Below are 21,508 nucleotides of genomic sequence, written 5' to 3' on the forward strand. Positions count from 1 at the left end.
TACTATCGGTACTATCCATGTGTTGTCGATGACGAAAAGAATTTCAGCCAATTTTCTCTTGTACAACACAATTATAATACTAAAACCGACGAGGTAAAAGAATTACCTATAAGGACATATGTAGATACTTCCAACAAGAGAAGTAGCAGATTAACAGACTATGTCGGCATGCGTATTACGAAAGATTTCCAGGTATAATCCAAGGTAGAGGTCGTGCATGTGTCTAAATCCTCAGAGTACTCTCAGAGTACAACGTTGTACTGTTACTGCAATATAAATGTAACAGACCCTAACTCCAACTTTCATTTCCACAACGAAAATTATGAATAAAATTGCATCAGTCACTCACTTTTGCACTGCTATCTAAACAGTTAACCTGTTATACCACTCCACTCAACCTCAGTTTAGCCACAATTTGACTCCCATTCTGACAAAATGTATCTTAGTGGCAATAGCACGAAAGCGAAACTTCGCGATTAAAAGTGAGTGTAATGCAAAGGCCATTTAGCTTAAAGATAAGTGGGCCGCCCGAAAAAGTGGGCTAACCACCTCCCGTACTTCATTTGTGACGAATTGGGTATTAAAGGGGTATTTTGTACATAATTTGGTCATCGAATTGGAATTTTCAGAGAATGTGTGCATCTGTAAATTTCCTGATAACACCATATAAAACAGCGAAAACGTATAGTTTTTAAAACGCTGGCATTTTTGTGGGCAACATTTCGATGGGTAATATTCGAGTGATATTTTATACGGATTGACCAAAATATTTAATGGAATTACCATTAGATTATCCAGATATTGGTAAAGGAAAAAATGTCATCGATAAATCCTTGCTTGAATATATTTTCCCCGTTCATTTTTTTCATTGACTGTTAAGAGCTCATTTAAAATAAAATTGTAGGCAGAAACTGCCATTGGAGAGACAGATTCTCTAGTTCGGACAGGGCCTAGATCTCGGGGTATGCTCACACATCCCAACTTTAGTACAACGGTAAAAAAATCAAATTCCCTAAAACAGGTCTCGATCCCAAAATAATTTACGTCATAGATATCTAAAAATGACCGAAAATCAATTCCATTACAAAATGCTTACACATTAGTTTCTGGTTGCACAATCGAATTTGATATTGGTTTCTTCTTCGCTTAAAATTATTAACGGTTAAATAATTTAACTATTCTTCTTCATCTCTTTACTTTATATATATATATCAAGTCCATGTATAGCTTTTCATAGAGCACTAAATGAACCTATTAAATATCACAAACAAAAAATAATAATAAAAAAAAACAAAAATTTTTGTTTATCCTTTCCATCTTGTGGGTTAAATTTTTAATTTGAATTTATAAATATTGAAAGCACCAAACACAAAATGTTTATCTCTTGTGCAGGTTAATCAGTTTTTCATTTTTAATTTTAATTTTAAATCTTTCTTTAAATATTATAAATAACGTGACTTTCATAGTGCTGTGACATCTTTTTCTTTTAAATTGGAAATATTTTTATTTTGCTTAGTAGATTGTTTTGTTTAAATATACAAATTCAAATGTGATAATTTTTGGAATTTTTTACTTTTAAAAATGAATTGGACGAGAAACATGAATCAAAAATGGATCATTAGAGTCGTCGGATAACATTTTCTTTCGAAACATTTAAGCAACCATATCGTTTGAGTCTTTTAATTGAATTAATAAAATGAGCAAAAGTGATTAAAGTCCTTGGTATAGCAACGCAAATTTAAAAAAATAACTTCTCACTCGATCATAAGAGAATTCTTTTTTCGATTAACCGTAGACCTCCTCAGGGATTCATTTCCGAACGAAAAGGAAGCAACTGATCCCATCTCAATCAAAGTCTCTGTAGCTGCAGCTATAATATTTCCTTGTGCAGTAGATGTGGCTTTGATTTCTTCATTCTGCTCCCAATGTTTAAATCAGCAAAAGTATCGATGCAATCAACGTTATAATTGTTGACAAAAGTGTCAACAAGGGAGAATATACAGTCTTCCCATTGTTGTTTGCTATTTTGGTACATGTTGCTGTTCGATGGAGTCAATTTTTCTGATTTTTATTGAGATTTCTTAAGACAAACTTTTATCTCGGTCAACTGCAATTGTATCTAATTGAAGGATCCGAAAGATATAAAATGATTTTATAGACACAAACAAATGATATCACCAAATGAACGGTAAGGGTCGGTTTCACTTCGTTTACATTGATCATGCAATTTCTAACGATTTATTTCAACTGTCCATTGAACAGACATTTGTAGAGCATCGATATTTTGGATTTTGTTGCTACTGTACAACAGAGAATAAGGATGCTAGAATTTGCAATGATAAAAAAGTAATGTCTGAAAGACAGCTGAGCAGCCTTGAAATGGTAAGACAATTGATATTTTTGGTTTGGCTGAACCGATTTTCATCATACTAAAACTCAACGATTATAATTTCACTAATTCGTTTGGGAATATGTTTTTTGGCAATAGATCTGATGTTCAACAACTTATTCTTTCGTTTTGATCATCTGTTGCTCAAAATTCAAGAGCTCTAAAAATCTTAGAGAGTTTTGAATTGCACACCTTCGACGAGACAGATTAAACCTTACGGTGGCTATCGTGTGCCTCATTTACGAACGGAGCTAAGACATCTGCTTGTCGAGCTAAGATCCCCTCTCAATTTTTACCGCTAACAACCCGACTACTTTCGATTGACCAACAAATTTTTCGCCGGTCCAATGACTCGAATTCGGCCATTACTTCGCCGGCCGCATAACCATCGTCGATATTATCACAACACAACGAAACTAAACATTCTATGTCCGAATTCATTTTGCCATCAATGCTGTCGAAAAAATCTTCCGACGAACCGGAGTGGACGACATGATTGACCTGATATTGCTTGCCCGCCGCCACGTCGGTGGGCTCCGGATAGAGGATTTTCTCGCTTTCATTCGATGTCGAACGAAGATAATTCGGTTTGGCGTTCCCGGTCACATCATTCAATTGTTCCCAGGTCTTCACCAGATTCGGACTGACCTTGCCGATTAATTTACACAAATTCACTGCACCTGTTGGCGCATCAACGACAAACGATTGAAAGGCAATTGGCTTCTCTTTGCCATTATTACTACTACTACTACTAGGACTATCATTGTTCGCATGCGGTGATGCTTTTCGTTGACACGATTTTTCACAGCCAGCATCCAACAGTTCAATGGAATTGTCATCCACGTATTTAATTTCGATTTCACGATTCGTTTCTATGTAAATACTTTCTGGTTGAGCAACGGTTGAATTGGTTAACAAACGAGCAGGATGTGTGTAGGCAATGTCTAATTGTGGCGGTGGAGTGAATGGAGTATAGGAAGGCTTGAATATTGCTGGCGGCAGTCGAGTCCGGGTAAAGTATTCACGGATTAGATTTCGATTTTCGTTTGTTGATTGCTGCGGCAGCAAAGGTGATAATTTTGTTGGGATGTCGTTAGTGGCGAATGGTGTCTGGAAAGGATGAAAAGTTTGGTTAGGACTCTGTCACTTTTGCTGTGGCTGTGTAAGGCATAGGAGGGTTTTGATCGGTGAAAAAGTAAATGAAAATTAGAAATTTATGTGAAAAACAAAGGCAAAATTTTATTTACAAAAAGAGTTTAGAGTTGTGTTAAGCAAGTTTTTGTTAGGACGTTGACGCTAACCACTTTCAGCTACTTTCTGGAAGAATGATTTGAACTGATTAGTTAAATAATTTCGAAAATAAATTCAATCATCTTGTGAGAAGGGCGTGACATAGGTTCTGCTCGACGGTATCTATCTGTGAGGCGCTAGAACTGTAAACAGGTTAGCTTCAGATTGAACTGATAGTTCCGTCAATCGAGTCGTAATGTTCCACTAGCTACACAAACAGTCAGTGTTGCACACACAAATGCAACAGATAGCCACTGATACCGGTCTTGATATATTGTCGTATGTCATTCAAATCCATAGTATCGGTTAAAACGAAAATTTAATTTATTTGCAACATCTGAAAATTGTACTGCTCCGAGCCTTCTATTCTCAACACACACCATATCATTAGGCTGGAAAAGAGAACATTAATCGAAAATTGTTTTTTTTTTATGGATTCGGTAAAACTGATAGATCCAAAAGAGGTTCTGGTATTTTATTGTCCCAAAACCGACAATTGATAAATTCAATTCAATTTTCGATGAATCGCTTTGGAGTCCAAATTTGGGAAAAAGGACCGTTTCGATCTGTCTGCTATTTGTAAGAAGGAATGTGATTCGGTGGTAAAAAACTGATAATACGAATTTTCGTCCTGCGTGGAGCAATGTTTCAGTGCAACAATGTTTTTCACATAAATTCATCAACCTTTCACCATTTTTAGATTATTACAAAAAAAAATAATGTTTTTCCGTTCATTTCGTCCGTTTTATCTGCATTACGAATTGAAGGTGACAAAATCGATATCGAATATTTTTCATTAAAATGCAAATGGAAAAATGATTAGTTCGCATATTAAATACGCGAGAGCGTTATCTAACCAACCATAGTATTAAATTAGCGTTCGCAATTTATTTGTTAATGATTAAAAGTATATAAATCGGTTGCAGTTTACTATTAGTTATATTATGGATATCAATGCTGTTAAAAAGTTGCTGGGTAACAAAATCTTGATTAGTAAAAAATTACTTGGTTTTTCAATGTTTTTTTTACGTCAGCGAATTATAATTTACGATTAGTATAATCTTGCTTGGCTTTGATGAGATTAGCTTACATTCGAGGAATTCAAATCAATAAAACCAACAAAAAAAATCAATCAAAGGATTTTTATCGGATGGTGGGAATTTACAACAAAGAAAGCATTATACAGATACAACATGCGTTTTAGTGACACATATGTAATGCGTTAAAAGCGTGCAAGGTCAATTGTTTCTTTTATACAAAATATACATACCCCAGACTCGTCACTCTGACATTGGTGACGCTGACATCCTTTTACCACAACAAATTTGGTTAGTATAGAAACGTATGCACGGTTTTACGTTCGTTTCTTTCTATGTACAATAAAATAGCTAATTCGCTTCGCAAACTAAATTTTAAATGTAACTTAGAAGCACAACATTGAACAACAATTATTTAAAAAAAAAAAGTTTCCTTTCTGAAGATGATCAACCATCGGTGTCTTCGATTCGTCGATCTTTTCCGTTCTTGCTTGTCCAAATATTTTCCGATTTCTACACACAAACTCATTTGGATAGATAGATGAGAGCTATGAATTTGTAAACGTTCGGATACAGATGTAAAAAGTAGAATAATTAAAGTCAAGATGTTGAGGAGGACAGTAACAATATAGCATTACAATTGTTCTATTCCAATAAATGTCCACGGTTAAAAATAATGTTCAATGAAAATGAAACTGAATTAATTTCAGGACAGATTCGTATTACAGGGGCCGTCTGCAGGGCATATTTTAAGAGAATTAATTGTCTAAAATTCTTCAATTTTTCAGTCTTCTTTTTACTTATTCACTTCCAAGGCCACATATTGAACAACTTCTGGATGTTTTAGCTGTTTTCGACCAAGATTCACGAATCAATAAAATCTGTGAATTTTCGGGAATTATTTTAATTCCCTAAGGCCCTGGCCCGTCAGTGAAATTTAGACATGCATGTCCTGTACTTGTTTCAACGGGTGAACAATGTTCACTGAACATATAGTTTTTTGAGATGATAATAAAAAGAATTTGAAAGAACCACCTGGAAAACAGCTGAAACAGGTCCATGTCTAAATTTTACTGACGTCCACTTTATTTTAGCGACTTAGATATCTTATGGCAATTGCACATGAATTCTTAATTGGAATCCTTCGTAAAAGTGTCTCGTTTATGAGAGAAATATTTCTTGTAGCGAGCTTATATAGTGGGACAGTACGAAATGTCCAAATAGACTTTAGTTGTGTGCAACTTGCAATGATGTAATAATGTGTTCGAAACATAAATGTAAAGTAATCATACCAGCCACAACAATTGTTTTCTCTGGCTTTTCAGAGCTTTTCACTGATTCAGATTCATTCGATTCGTATCGTACTGGAATTTAAATTGATTTGAGCACTGAGCCTTTGAGCAAGGAAACTAAAAAAAAACGAAATGTCGTGAGTGTATGAAATGTCAAGAATGTCGTGTCAGTCCCAGTTAGCATTTTTATTGAGCGATGCCATCGCCAATGATTGAGAAACTGAGGAACTGGTCTTAATTGGAATCAAAACCTGTTTACCGGTGGAATTTATTTTCAAGATTAATGTTCAACTTGCGGGAAATCTTGTAGATTTACTGTGGTTGATCTCATGAAAGAAATTCAGAGCCAAAATGTTAAGTTCGCAATAGGCAAATATTTTTCATCGCGAAATGTCCCTGTAAACGTCCTCTAAATCAGTAAAACACGTACCACCAATACAACAACAAAAACGTTTACAGTTTAAACTAAAACTACTACAAAATCTCAATCTACTTCTACGATCTACAAGCCAACAAACAACCAATAAAAAATCATCACTAAAAGCAATCTTCGCAAAAAAAAATAATTTAAAAAAACATTTAACAAAAGATGGGATTGGGACTTACGAAACAGGACAAAGTACTAGTAGGCGGTAGTAGTAGTGGTAGTAGTAGTAGTAGTAGGCAGATGGTAGACCTCATATCCACATAATTCGGAAGATGATTGGTGACCCGAAAAATAAAATCGGAATCCCGACGAATGTATAGCTTTCTCTCTCTCGCAGCACACAGCATGACAGGCACAAGCACGGTTCAATAAAAGCTTATTGCGTTTGCTAAAAATACGCTTTTCACGCCGGATGGTCCATCGTTATATTCGTTATGTGGATGGTCCAAGTCATTTATCGCTTGAACACGGTATCATTGTAATTGTGTCGTTGCCCGGTTTATTTGCATAAAGTTGATTGGTTTGATACAAGTTTTTGCATTAAACAGGAATTCTTAATCTTTAACTAAGCCTAATATGTCTGCTTTAACGTTTCATTTTGTATGTTCGATCTCGTCTATTGAATTATAATTTACATTTTGGTTGGTTTTGATGTTGATATTTGTTTAGTAAAACATTCAAGTTTCGTGCAAATATTAGTTTACTCAAAACATAAATACAAACAATTGAAGAAAGAAACCATAGACGGTTTGTGTCGTGATAAACGAGTACATTTGAACAAGTCACAAATCAGGCCAGGACCGATTTTCGATGAACGCACGACTGAGTAAACAAAACCGGCTCGCAAAAATGTTGATGCAAAATGAATATGAACTGAACTGAATACAACGGAGCCATTAGCTTTGAACAGAGTACTAACTAGGAAAGTTAATAGTATTCATCTACGACAAATCTTACGTAACAAAATGTACGGTAAAACGATAGAAGTACTAGACTGGTGACTGGTATATCGAACATTACATGATACTTAAAACAACGGAAGTAGCAGATTGAATCTTCTAATGTTGTCAATTTGGTCGTTTTGTAAAAGATTGAAACAAATTTCTTAGTGATTCGTTCAGATCTACTCGCTTAATTATTGACTTTGAGTTGAATTAAATTTCACAAAAAAATAGATTTGTGACATCTGGGGAAGGCAAGAATTTGCCACGGTCGCCATGGCATGATGTCAGTAATCAAAAGAAGCTATTATCATCTCACAGGTCGAAACAGTGGTAGAAACTGTTCGCTATTGAACCTAATAGATGATTCCTTACACTACACTGTTCATGGGTGCAATAAGCCGAAGGAATCTATTGCCTCCAAATACATCGATTTCTGCTTTGCTGATTTTCGGTTGTTAAAGTTTAAAATTAGAAAAATCAACATCAACAGTGAGTGCAACCCCGTATACTGACCCCGTGATCAAATTGTAACTTGTTCAAAATGTCGCTTGATGGTATAAACTTCGATGAAAACATTGTTGTTAAAACAGAATATTTGTGTTGCCATGAAATTTTACTTTTAGAGTTGTCACACAAAAAACAACAGAACACGGAAAAATGATAGAATTGCGCCATTTGGTTATTACAACTTAGATACAAACAAAAATTCTTATGTAGAAGTAATTGGAAGGAGAAAATCACATTTGTTTTTGCATTTTACAGGAAATTTCTTTCTTTTCTGTTCTTGTTTTTTCTTCATTGTTTTTTTTAAATAATTATTTTATATTCACATACCCCTCACAATCGACGTATATTATTATAAGTTCAGTGTTGTAAAATTACCTTAATTTGTTTAACTTTCATTTTCTTTTGATTAATTTAATTTGACTGTTTTTTCGGTTTCGTTTTAACATAAAAATTAAATTCTAGATTGTCCATGGAGACACAGTTGTTCTTGCTCACAATGACAGTGAGTCACAACGGAATTTCCTTTTCTATTTACGAAAACAAAAATGAATTTTCATCGACAATACATCGAACATAAATGACCAATCATCCATGTTAAACGCTGAAAGCACACGAACAATATCGAGTTGCTGAGACCGACAATTATGCTGCCTTTTTTCGTCGCAATTTGCAGCATACGCTAAAAAATGGAAAACGCGGCATTATTGTCAATCACAGCAATTCAGATTTGCTCGTTATGTTTTCGGCTTTAAGTTTCGTCATTCCACTTCGTAAAATCGTTTTGAATTTTCTTATAAATTTTGATAGCAACAAACGTGGGTAAAACATTTGGAAGATCCGCTAAGATCGGTGCTAGTACCCACGGTGTTTGCATTTGTCCATTCGACTGTATCACAAATCTCCGAAATGAATTCGTCTAAATAATGTGGCCCTGGTGTCATCCAATAAACGTCTAGAATCATAAGTTTTATGTGGTTTTTTGTTTTGTAATTGTTTTGATATGTAAAAATGTAATTAATACGACGGACAAGAATTTTAAAAATAATAATTTTGTTGATGAGATTAATGAAAATGTCACAAAACAAAAAAAAAAACGAAAAAAAAAAATCCAAAATTTCAACCAGCAAAACTTAAATTTTTATAAAATTCCACAGTCGGGTTCTTAAATTCGATACCTTTCCTGTGTCCTGTTCGACGATAGTCGCCGTTTCGACAACACCCCGGCCCACCGATGTGCTACTCAATCGTCTGGTCGGCGTAGTCACTGACTTTTTATCACGACTTTGTCCGGTACTAAAACTGGAACTCAAATCTTTTTTGGAATTTGTTTTGTATAAATTACTTGACGAATTGGTTGGCGTCGATGTGGCCGATATTTGGATGCGCGACAATGAGTCCATGTTTTTCGTTCGCTGCGACAACGAATCACGTTTCGGCTTTGGTATGGGCGAATTGTTTGATCGAATCGGTGTGGCCGTTTTTGATGAAATTGGAATGGATGAACTGCGACCGCTATTGCTTAGGGACGAATCTTTTCGTATGCTTTGAGCTGACTCCGGTCGATTGGTGATGCTTGTAAAGTCGTCTTTTTTCGTTACAGAACTTGGACCAGTACGGCCGACTAAACTACCAGTGCTTTTGCTTAAACTTCTATTTGACGGTGGACCCGACGGACTATTCCGGGTCGTTATGGAATTTCGACCGGTTGGCGGTTTCGGTGCTAAATAGCCTTTTGTTCCGGGCAATGGTATCTTGCTGGGAGGCCTTTTACGCGGCGTTTCAGGATTCCGATGTTCACATTCGGTTTGATCTTGCGCCGATTCGGTGCTACTGCTGTTATGATAGTGGTGTTGTTCATCCATGATGAGTGGAATCATTGCTTTCATACTGGGCGTTGACACTTGGGACTGAATTAATTGAGTAGAGTCACGCGAGGACGAACAATAGTCAGACTTGTGTTGATGTTTCGATTCTAGTACCCGCATTTGGGCTTTTGTTCCTTCCAATTCAATGTTACGTTCTTCAAGCTGAATCGAGAAAATTGTTACAGATTTTCGGTTTGAAATGTGTGTTGTGACTTCACTTACCTGAAACCGTAAATCGTCTATGTCTTCTTTCGCTTTATCCAATTTTTTGATTAAGTAAATTTTGGACTTTGTAGCTTGTTCTAAGCGCTGAGTTAGTACCTACGAAAAGGAAAAATTTGGGTGAGTACTTTTTCAATGTTTACATTCTATGTTCTAGATGATATGGCTCGAAGTATCCGCACAATTAGGTTTTAGATGTTTGAAGAGTAGATCAAAGAAGAGAAGATCAAAACTCAACAACACAATCCTGTACCTTCAATAATTCATCGAGCGAATTTTCGTTGCTTGTTAGTAAAGATCGAAAGTGGTCGACCCTGGCCGACAGTGGTATAATGTGGAGTGCCTGAAAGTTCCGGTTGGGTCAGAAAACTTTAGATCTGGTTGATCTGAACCACATTTTTCTATGCGTGTCTTAGAAATGAGACGAACACTAAAAGATGCGAATTAAGAAAAAAGTGGTTTCTGTGTTACGAAAGATTCTGATTGTTTTTTGAGTCGAGGTTTTGTTGCTAGAAATCTGCCAACCAGCTGAAGTAAAAGAGAGAACTTTCTGCAGAAGTATACTAAAAACAGAGAAATGATAACGGCCCAGCCGGATAGAATGAGTATGACTGAACTTTTCATACAACGGGTGAAATGTCGAATTTACTTTGCGCACGGCAGGGTAAAGTAAACCAGGCTTGATTTTAATAAGGACCTAAACTATCTAGTAGCCTTATGTTTTGTGAATAAAATTTATTAAATTTTGACGCTTCAAAAATGAACCGCTCCTGCCTGGTGTAATTTACTCTGCCGTGCTTTGCGTTTATATGGACATTGGTGGCTCACAAAAATAGCAACACGCAAAATAATTAATTTTTGAATCGATGGATCGAAGTCAAACAAAATGAAATTCCTTTTTTGCCCGAGTGAAACTGAACACAAGATAATTTTTTCCCTGATTGAATGATTATTATGAAAGATATCGATGTTCGAAAATCGTCGCAAAATTCTTCAAATTTCATACGATGACATTTTGGTCAATACGGGTCCAATTGGTGGAAAAATTTCGTTGCGGTCAGTTTGACATGGAGAAAAAGAAAGAATTACACTTTGTTTGGCTGGAATCCGTCGAGTCAAGGCACTCTATTTGGCAGCTGTCATTAATAGAACTTTTGCTTGAAGTGCGTTGGTCGAGTCCAAAATTAATTATTTTTTATTATCTCATACATACACACAATAGCACACAAACGGATGGAAGCGGCGGTGAAGAAGAACTTCACAAAGGAGTGTACTTCTCCAACAACGGACTGTCAACCGCTGTAAGAGGAAGTTGCAAGGAAGTTATTGCAATAAAAACGGACTGGCAACCGATTATCATTGATGGTAGAAACGAAACGTTTCTGGTTTCGATCATCAATCAGTCTAATGACAATTTCCAGTTCAATTTGACCAATCTGAAAGAATTGTGGAGTGAAAAAATTGAATGGCAGGTAATTCTTAAGAGGGCCAAAGTAAGTTTTCGTATGACAGAGTCAGGTGGTCTATGTCAATCATCCAAATCATTTTAAAACGCGTTTTTATGGGCGTTTAAACGATCTGTTTTTTTCAAAACACCAACAAAATCTATGTCATCGAGTCGTAAGTTGACCAAAGTGTAAGAAGTGTATACCCCAGAAATGTGGTATATAAATTGATTTAATCACATTTCCAAGCAGGAATTATTTTCCTTGCTATTATTATTTCAATAAGCACCTTATAGCGCAACGATATTCACATGGAAAATATAATTCTGGAAAAAAATGTATGTTACACACAGCTGCGTACTCATACAGTGTAACGTCAATTATAAACTATACTAACTATATTACGTACATTATGTATATATTGCTAAATTATGATCGTTCGTTCCACACATTATGCTTCTTGTCTGATTCTGAATATTGTCGGTAATTTTTGTGTTGTTTCTCCAGTCAAACAAACAGTTTTCCATAGAAACCTGCGAGATTGTTCTGCCTACTATTTTTTTTTTTCTGTATTCAATTTATTCGTTGCACTGTACTGATCGCATTTAATGAATGAACAAAAATGCTGAATGCACTCAACTCATTCAATGAATTGTAATGCGTGTATGTGTTCGGATCGGTAATTCACCGTTAACAATAAATGTATTCGTAAAAGATTATGCATGATAAACAGGCAACAACTAATTGAACACACAAATTTATAGTTTTTTTTTCGTGGTTGTCATTACTTTTATTAAACATATAGAACTGACGCAGATCCGAATGGTTTGACATGGTAGGAAAGAAAATATTTGTAATTCCATCAACTAGTCAGTGAGTAGTATAGTATAGTATAGTATAGTATAGTATAGTAGTATAGTATAGTGGTTTGATGCGACAAAATATCTTTCGGAATTTCCTATTTTTAAATTCTTCTACGACTGAAGTATATTCCGGATCTCAACTTTTCAAAAACCAGGCTACCTAATTTCGTACTTCGAAGTTGTCGCTTAAATTGGAAAAGTTAGAAATATTGGCTCAGTGGATTACTTGCACAGAAATGCTATACCACTAAAAGATATTGAAAAATTCTTAGCTCAGATCACAAGTGCATCGGGCATTAGCTGGGATACTTCGTTCATATGGGATCAAAAATTTAAAGGAAATAATTTTTTTTTAATCAAAATGGAACTCACCTGATTTTGCACCGTCAATGTCAACAAATGCCGTTGCAGTTCAACCGTATTTGTTTCTAATAATATGGCAGCAATTTTCTTCGAGTCGGTCATTCGTACCCTACAACTTCGATTCGGCGAACTAACCAATCCATCCAATCGACCCAAATTCAATTCATTTTTTAAATGTTTCGCATCGGCAAACATATCATAGTTGTCCGACGTTAATTTAATTGGTGTGAATGTTGTTGCACTGGATAAACGACTTGAAATTAGCTGGTGTGTTGAAGTACCTTGTACATTGTTCGGATGATGAGTAGTAGCAGTCGATGTTGTTGTTGTTGCTGTTGTTGTTAATATTGGTGTAGGTGTGGTTGAATCCGTCGATAATTTACGTACGCTGGAGGGCATAAGAAGGCGAGGTTTTGTCGACTCTGGTGAACTGTATAAGTAAATTGGATGATTTTAATTGCGTTTTGATTTCAATGGTTTTTTTTCGCATCTGAACCAAAAAAAAAAGAATTTCTCAATTAAACTCACCTTGGTATGCTCTTGCTGACAAATTGCTGATGCATGTCATGTATTCTAGAATTGATGTCTATCTTTTGACTTAAAGCTAATTTTAATTGTTCTTCTAAATCGCGTTTGACTGAATGTAATGCCTCCAATTCGTCGTGCATCATATCGACCTTTAAACGTCCTGCACGCGTTTCAGCTTCCATTTCGGACAATTTGTTCAAAAGACGATCACGTTCCGAACGCAACACATGTACATCGTCTTTACTTAGCCTATCCAATTGACTGTGAAACATTGCCGACATACCGGTACTATTTCCACTATTTCTAAATTTCTCCCGTTCCAACTTCTGTAAATGATCCACCTCCTCTCTAAGTCTCGTACTTTTTCTATGTATTACATCTAATAGATTCCATAGTTCATCTTCGGCCTCAATCGGTGCCCGATGAGCTGGATGTTGAATAATTCCAATGGGTCCAGTCATCGCGCCAGTCGTTGATGATGTGTCTTTGGACGAACTAGTTTCGGTGGAAAATCCGGAATCTTGTACAACGCTGCCATTACCTTCACCACTCTTTGGTTCCTTTTTACCACTATGTGAATTGCTTCTACTTCTAGTCAATGACGAGGATATTTCACCGTTTTCTTTTTGTGTTAGTTTACGTCGAACTCGTATTCCTGGCTCCCAATCTCGTCTGTTAAATGGAACAATAAGTTAAAATAAATTAAATAAACGTCAGATTGTACAACAAAATCTGTAGGTGATGTCCAATCTGTAAGAGTGAGTGCCTACTTCTGATCCCTGGTAAGAATATTGTTGTTTGAGATTGATTTAGGAATTGAACCCAAGATAAAACTCAATAGACACAGTCGCTGAAATTGACTTTATAGTTCGACAGCTAATCCTAATCTGTTGAACCTTTTATCCTACAACGTACAAGATATTTATTTGCAGATCACACGGACGCGAATAATAATTAATATGCTAGCAGTAAGTCGAATACTCACAATTGATTTTTGTTTAGGCTTGTGTGATTATTCCACTCGCCTTGCACTCGTCCTGAAAACCTACAACTCATTGCAAAACGCTGACGCATTAACATCGAATTCCGTTCATGTGTAAAATAATTTGCACGGTATTTAGTCTGCATAAACGATAAACTCCTATTATCGCGCATGTCACGCTAATGCGTCCTTAAATCGTTCTTACGAACAACAATCACTCACTAAATCGGTTCTGGTATATGGCGTTTTGACTTATTTACATGTCCGTGATATCTCAGCAAAACTTAATTAGAATCCGAAAACCGAATTGACAAACTTTTAATTCAATACACCGATTGAAGACACTGGGATTACTTCAACTTAATTTTTTTTTTAATTAGTTCGATTAGTTCGGGAGTGAAACAATGACTTTATGAGAATCTAATTTGTCTACATATTTTAATGAATATTTCGTCAAGCATGTTAATGCAACTAGTGATTTGTCGTTTTACAGACGCTACATTTGAATGATCGCTACTAAAAAACATCACTTTTCGATTGGAAATTGGTTCAATAAACTTTTCAACGAAAGCAAGCGTACCTTGATGCCAGTGATGATGACGGAATTCCAGTGATTGTGTTTGATGCTGAAATTGATGCCATTTTATGTTTAAGATCCGGAAACGTTTCGATGACCAAATCTCGAAACTCCAATAAGGCGCCGACTTCATTCTGTAGTTCCTAAACATATCAAAAATGGAGAAGAAAAAAAGATTAATAATTTTTCTCAACAACACACAAAACTAAATGGTATCATCAAAGTTCATTCTAATGGTACATGGGTTTTCGATCTCTTCTCTCGTTGGAACGAACAATAATTTATCAAATTAAAAAATAATTTTTGTTTTAACTATGTACCGGTTCAATTGGGTAAAAAAATCGACGATAAATAATCCATAGAAGAATAAGAAGTAGTAACAACAATTTCATGAGCAATCTATCGAATTCGTCGGTGAAAAAATGAATTCCAATTAATAACATTTGAAGTGGCTCTACACAGTTTAATTAATGAATGCGGCGGACGGACCATATATGCGTCATTATAATTGTCCGTTTGAAATTAACATAATTGCCAAGATAATTCTGTTAATTCCGACCGGCAACACATTGACAAAATAATGTTTTGGATTTTTTGGCGATTTTCGATTAATTTTTTTTTCTTTTTTTTAATTTTTTGTGTAAAAACAAAATTTTATACGACTGACTAACGAGAACGATTCAGTTTGTATGACTATAACTTGTAATGATTGCAATTTGCAAAACCTTGGATTAAATAAATGGAAAGTTCATCGGGTAGCCAAGCATATAGTTGTTAAGGTTACATAGATTTTTTTTATGTTCACATAAAATATTACGCAACAAATGGATCAAGCATTTGGGCGCGCAAGTATAATAATTATTCAATGTGGTGTTTTTTGTACGAAAATTATGAAATTCGCGTATACGATACATTGGAATGTTGAAAGAAGGGAGCCCCGATTAGAAATTATACATTTTGTGTACTCTTTTTTAAGGTAATAAAAATTCGAATAAGACTTTGACTCCAATATAATATTCGATTAAAATTGAATACAAATCAAATCGGACGTTGATTTCATTTCAGTATGGAAAACCATACAGTACACACATTTCTGAGATTCTAGAGCGTCGTAAGTGTTTTTGATAACAAAAAATTAATAAATAAATAATCCGACTGCCTCTTGAAGTTAATTACTTTCTAATGAACAGTGATTATGTGATTGGGACGCTAATGTAGCTTCATTTCAAGTGTTAAATTTTAATTAGAAAAAATCTGGGTATTTTCGTGCGTGTGTGTTTGTGAAGTGTATAATGGACATGTGAATTGCCTACTTAACTCTGAATTCAGTTGATATTGTAAAGTGGGTTAAACTAAAGCAGGGAGAAGGTCAATTAGCTACAGATTTCGATGAAGAGCTTTTTTTTTGAAGTATTGATTAATTAACGAAAATATTTTAGATCATTTCCATCCCTGTTCAGATTCAGTCTTATATTGACTACCAAGGTAAATAGTCTCGAATTGTTTACCCACTGCGGCCAAATAAGTAATGTTTTAATAAAATTGCATTACTGTAGATAAAATACAGAGCGTAGTGCAGTTGCAGATCAATTAACAGCACTAACATCGAGTGATTAACCGAATTAATCTGACAATTAGCCTCGCAATTAGCTGGATAAATGACGATCACGCGTATTGGAACCAAGCCCATACGGTTTTTTTAGAATTAGAAATTAAAGATTTTTTTTATTGCTTGACCTGCATTCGAAGTGACCTTATTTTTATAAAATCAATCTTGATTGTCAGCTGTAACAACAAATAGGAAACAAGAAAAGAAAAAAACTTTTTCCGGTAATAAATCACATTTCCTCCAGTGAGAGTCAATTACCTTTTATGCTGAATGGAATTCTACATTATAAAATTTAACTGGTTACCTGTGCAAGAAGTGTATGACTAAAAAGATTATTTCCAACCAACGCAAAGTCATTCAATTGCAAAATTTGGTAAAATATTACCGTGAATGATTTACGCATCGAATTCACAATAAATGTCGGTGCAAATGCATTTTCAGTGAATTTACAGCGAGACAAAAAATCAATTAAAACATTTAGCTGTTTTCTCACCAGCTATTGCTTGCATTGATTTACGCTGACACGTATGTACTTGTAAGGCGTGCATACGCAAATGACGAGTGCACCCTGGTAAGAATAAAGTATCAATGCATTCATAGAAATATACAAACAAGCCAGTGAAACGAGGTAAAACCAAGGTTCTGAGAGAACAGGTTAAGACACCCACAATGGCGGGTGAAACACAAATTTTGACAATTTAGACATGTTTTGTTAAACACATTCATTATAGTTTGTATGAAAAGAAAACTTGAAAAAAAAAAATATTTTTATCAAGTTGACATTTCAATTTCACACAATCTGTAATGAGTGTGTTTAACAAAACCTGTCTAAATTGTCAAAATTTGTGTTTCACCCGGCATCGTGATCAACTCAGAAATGTCTCAACCTGTTCTTTCAAAACCTTGGGTCACTGAACATAATGTGTGCAATTAAGTTCTGTCAGTGTAATTTCATTTTTTTTTGTATTTTTAGAACTTAAGTTAAAAAAGTTTTTAAAATTTTAAAAATCTACTGTACCCAGTCTTCCATTAGAACACCGTTTGAAACCTATTTTTTCCAGATGTTTTTTTTTTTCAAAAACGAACCTTATTGTTACGCACGCAATTGTGTTGTATTTCGCAAAAGTTTTTTTTTTAACTTTGGTTAGATCGCAGGAAAGAGACATTGCTGTTTGGCAAATAATTAAAAAGAACCCCGAAGAATTAACCTTCCAGGAATGGCTAATGCATCTGCTATCTAAATTAACGCAAAAATAAGCGATGACCTCCGGTTAACGTAGTTTAAGTTTAAGCTAAAACAAATGAAGTAATAGATTTTTTTTCAATCGAAAGATGTGTTTTGAATAAAAGAAGTAACTTTAGCCATTATAAGGCGATACTCTTGTCATTTCAAAATTTATCTACCAGGAAATTAGCAGCAACAAACAAAAATTAATTTTCCAAGATTTTTTCTTCTCATTCTATGACCAAGTAGCGTAAAGAACCTCACTAAACCCGTTACCGAAAATAAATTTTTCGAATATCAAGTTTAGAGGGCGCCGTTTGAAAGATATTAATATGGTAACACCTCGAAAATAGTTTTCGACTATTAAATTGTGCGTCATCAAAAGTCAAAAAGGACAGCTAACCTGTAATGATTTGGTTTGGTCAGTCACGTGATAATGATATGGTCCTGGTGGTGATCGTAGAGGCATACACTCCATTCCTGGTCTAGATCCCAAAGTGCACAATTCGTTCTGTAAATAGACAAAAAAGCAAAGGTAAAATTTCTAGCTGCAAACAAATGAAAACGGTTTATACAAACCGAAATGTTTAATTGATAATTTTTTTTTTTGCTATTGCAAAATAGAACATATTTCATTTATTGATTTTGCAAACGTTTCACAGGTCACGTACGTATTTCTTTTTCAATTAAACAAAGGAATTTTTTTTATTAAATTTTTATTTAAAAATAATCGGATCGAAAGTATAATAAATTAACAAAAAAAAGTGAAGTTTGCCCGTTTTTATAGAACTGGGTAAACACAATATTTGAAACTGCAAGAAAAACAAAATATTTTTTTTTGGTTGGACGTGAAGTGTTAACCGAACTCAGATTTATAAATTTGTAATTATAATGACATCACTTCATTCGGTTGAATTGTGCCATAAAGACAATAAAAAAAACCGAAAAACGAATAAAAAACATAAATAAGTTGGTTAAACACTAACAATGTGCGATATCGCGGAAACTCGTAACTTGTAATAACCTTTATGAATACCTGGAAAATAATGGTTTTCAATATGAATAATTGTATAAACCAGTTAAATAAAACCAGGTAGAAAGAGTTGCAGTTCGGTTTTAACGATATTGCTTAGCATTTGATCATTAGAGAGACTTTATTCTGTCTTCGCTGCGCTCCGCCCGCAAACTTTTGCGCTTAATGTAATCGGCCATTTACATGGTCTATGATGTGATCTATTATTATTCTGTCGGGAAAAAACTCGTCATTGTTATTCAATTTTAAATTCTAAGTCTTAAGTTGCATCAATTTTTGGAAACTCCTCCATCGAAAAAAGTTTTCTGAAATTTTATATCAAGAAGACCTAACAGGTCAGAATACAGGATGCAGCTTTGCCTCATCACGTTTTTGTATATTAAACACTCGACGATTATTTAAACAAAAGAAGTAAAAGATTCAGTAAATAAGATCGCAATATGCTTGATGGATTTTTCGACGTTCCTTCACCATCTAATTTCATCTTCAATCAATCTTATTCGGACGAATATCATTTCTCGGGTAAAAGGATTATTTAGCTGTCACTTTTAATTGAGAAAAATATTGACTTTTTATGGCAGTAGAAATGATCACTGACACTGGCCTTTTGAAAGTAATGAATGACTACAGCGAGCGTCAACATTAAGGTCACACTTTTATGCTTTTGTTTCACCTGGTTGTTCCATCGTTTTCATATGCATCTATCTCGTTGTAAACGTACGACTGATGCATGAAAACAAAGCAAACAACCAGCTGAAGTCGAAAGGAAAACGTCTAACCTTAATGTTACCGTGCTACAATTTATCAACACTTGAAACTTTGTACTTGTGTTTCTGTGACAAAACCATAAAAACCGAGGTGAAAAGCGAAGGCGATCAAATGTATATCGTTCGTCTAAGTACACAGATTTCAGCAAAAATAAACAAAATTGGTCTGCAATTGCAAACAATGCCAGACACACCAGTACGTATATGTAAAATGATCTTTTAAGCTTGTCCAAAAAAGAAATTAAGTTTGAACGAACCGTATTACAATTAAATGTCCTTGAAATGATCTGCACAATTAAACGAGCAGAAAAAAAAATTGTGGTAATTGTTCTGACTTCCTAGTCACGCTAAAACTATCAAAACTAGAAACGAAAATTACTCAGCACAATTTTTATTTTAGACGAATAAAAATGATCCAAAATTGACAACAAACGTAATAAAACAGCGAGAAAAAAAAGAGGTAAGCGCTCACAGGTAATTATAGTAAACATCGGATTTTATAATTGCCATATATACCAGATATACAATTCACATTCGGTTGGTGGAAAAACATTTAAATAGAACATGTACTTACAACAATTACCGACCTGTGTTCGAGCAATGAAATTCAGTTTAAAAAGTCCGGCATGACGCTGGCTCAATATTCTTGATGAGTAATTAACCGAACTATCGATGTATCAAACCAATAATTACCGAAGACAATGTAAAATACTTCACTCACAGAAGAAGAAGAAAAAAATGGTTAAAAATCTCTCTTTTTTGTTACATTGTAACCTACATAAAATATCTGTTAAATTATATAAACATAAATAACATTTATTCAATCGGCTAACTCTGTGGTATACGCTTAGGTACATAGACATTTTGGTTCATAATGAAAGCGTTTGAATTTACTGTTTACACAAATAACTCAGAAGTATCAGTTGATGGTAAACTTTTTTTTTTCTTATTTCAAACGAACATGAAAAAAAAAATCACTGAAACGCATCATTAGTTCGATATCCAGATACGAAACATACTTTCATTTTTAAAGCCATTGGTATACATTTGTAGCGAATAAGTTAAACATAGGTTTGTCTATTGTTTATTATCTGTGGCATCACATGAGATTGTAGTACCTCACATCCAAATGCATATGTAAAATGTGCAAGTGCATTTATGATTATTATGTTTAGTCATGGATTATTATGCAAATATTGCCTGCGGCTGGGAGGTTGGTTTTTAAAGTTATCTGTAAAAACGAATTGTGTAAATTGTGAGCATTTATTCAGTGTATAAATTACGCCTATACCAGTCGTTATGAATGAATAGGAGATGATATCTTCAAGAATGCTTGTTTGTCACTCGAGACGGTTTCGCTATATTACGATTTGTGTAATATCATAAAAAAAAATGAAAACAATTTCCACCGTAGTGGAAAGCCTAGAATGAATGGCGATATCGTATTCTTAACACTGGTAGGCATTACAATTTTTAAAAATAAACCATCAGCTGCTGTGTCAAAGGCGTTTTCATATTTTTTGTTTGTATTGAGATTAATCAATTTCATTTTGGAAAAGTAAGCCAAAGGAAATGAAAAGCGGCACTAATTGTTTCAGGTTGTGACATTCATTCATCCCTACATTTCCGTCAAGTCACATTCGAGTTAAATTATTGGAATGGATGACTTTGGAGAGTTTGTTCGGAAATAAGTATCAAACGAAACGTTAATTCCTTGTTAACATGGGTGAACCATCAATTTTGAAAGTATCAACGATCGGAGTAGTAACCTCCACCAATCAAATTGATTATAACAATAGATGGTCAAGTGTCAGTTTTCATGGGATGTTGATATTTTAATTCTAGGAATACACTTTAGTAGACCGTTTAATCTTTGATTCTTTTTAATTTTCAGTCTTCTAATTCTGTCATTCTACCAGAAACCTGACCTGACAACTGTAAAGGGGACTATTCATAATGTCTTTTCAGGTGTTTTAGACTCTTAACTGTTCTATCGTAAAGATTTTTCCATAAAAATCGAAGAAATCTTTGACAAGCATAGAATTCAAAACACAATGAAATTCCATTGTGTTTTTATCGGACGTGGCTGTTTGTCGTAATATCGACGAAATATTGCATACGAAATCATTGACACCCCATCTAC

The 21,508-nt window shown here is 34.6% G+C and overlaps 1 protein-coding gene across 5 annotated transcripts in view; it reads right to left on the bottom strand.

Moving 5' to 3' along the window:
• Positions 1-1,478: 1,478 nt before the first annotated feature.
• Positions 1,479-21,508, bottom strand: part of LOC119084883 (DEP domain-containing protein DDB_G0279099) — an 81,865-nt gene continuing 61,835 nt past the window's right edge. For all 5 annotated transcript variants that reach the window (XM_037195040.1, XM_037195032.1, XM_037195057.1 and 2 more), the window contains 7 exons: positions 17,969-18,076; positions 14,735-14,874; positions 13,173-13,844; positions 12,654-13,074; positions 9,974-10,072; positions 9,062-9,913; positions 1,479-3,499 (listed from right to left, as the gene is read on the bottom strand). In XM_037195040.1, coding sequence (XP_037050935.1) covers positions 2,675-3,499; positions 9,062-9,913; positions 9,974-10,072; positions 12,654-13,074; positions 13,173-13,844; positions 14,735-14,874; positions 17,969-18,076 — 3,117 coding nt within the window. In that variant the 3' untranslated portion in view covers positions 1,479-2,674. The remainder of the gene's footprint in view (positions 3,500-9,061; positions 9,914-9,973; positions 10,073-12,653; positions 13,075-13,172; positions 13,845-14,734; positions 14,875-17,968; positions 18,077-21,508) is intronic.

The sequence above is a fragment of the Bradysia coprophila genome, chromosome X (genome assembly GCF_014529535.1).
Source record: "Bradysia coprophila strain Holo2 chromosome X, BU_Bcop_v1, whole genome shotgun sequence".
Lineage (NCBI taxonomy): Eukaryota > Metazoa > Arthropoda > Insecta > Diptera > Sciaridae > Bradysia > Bradysia coprophila.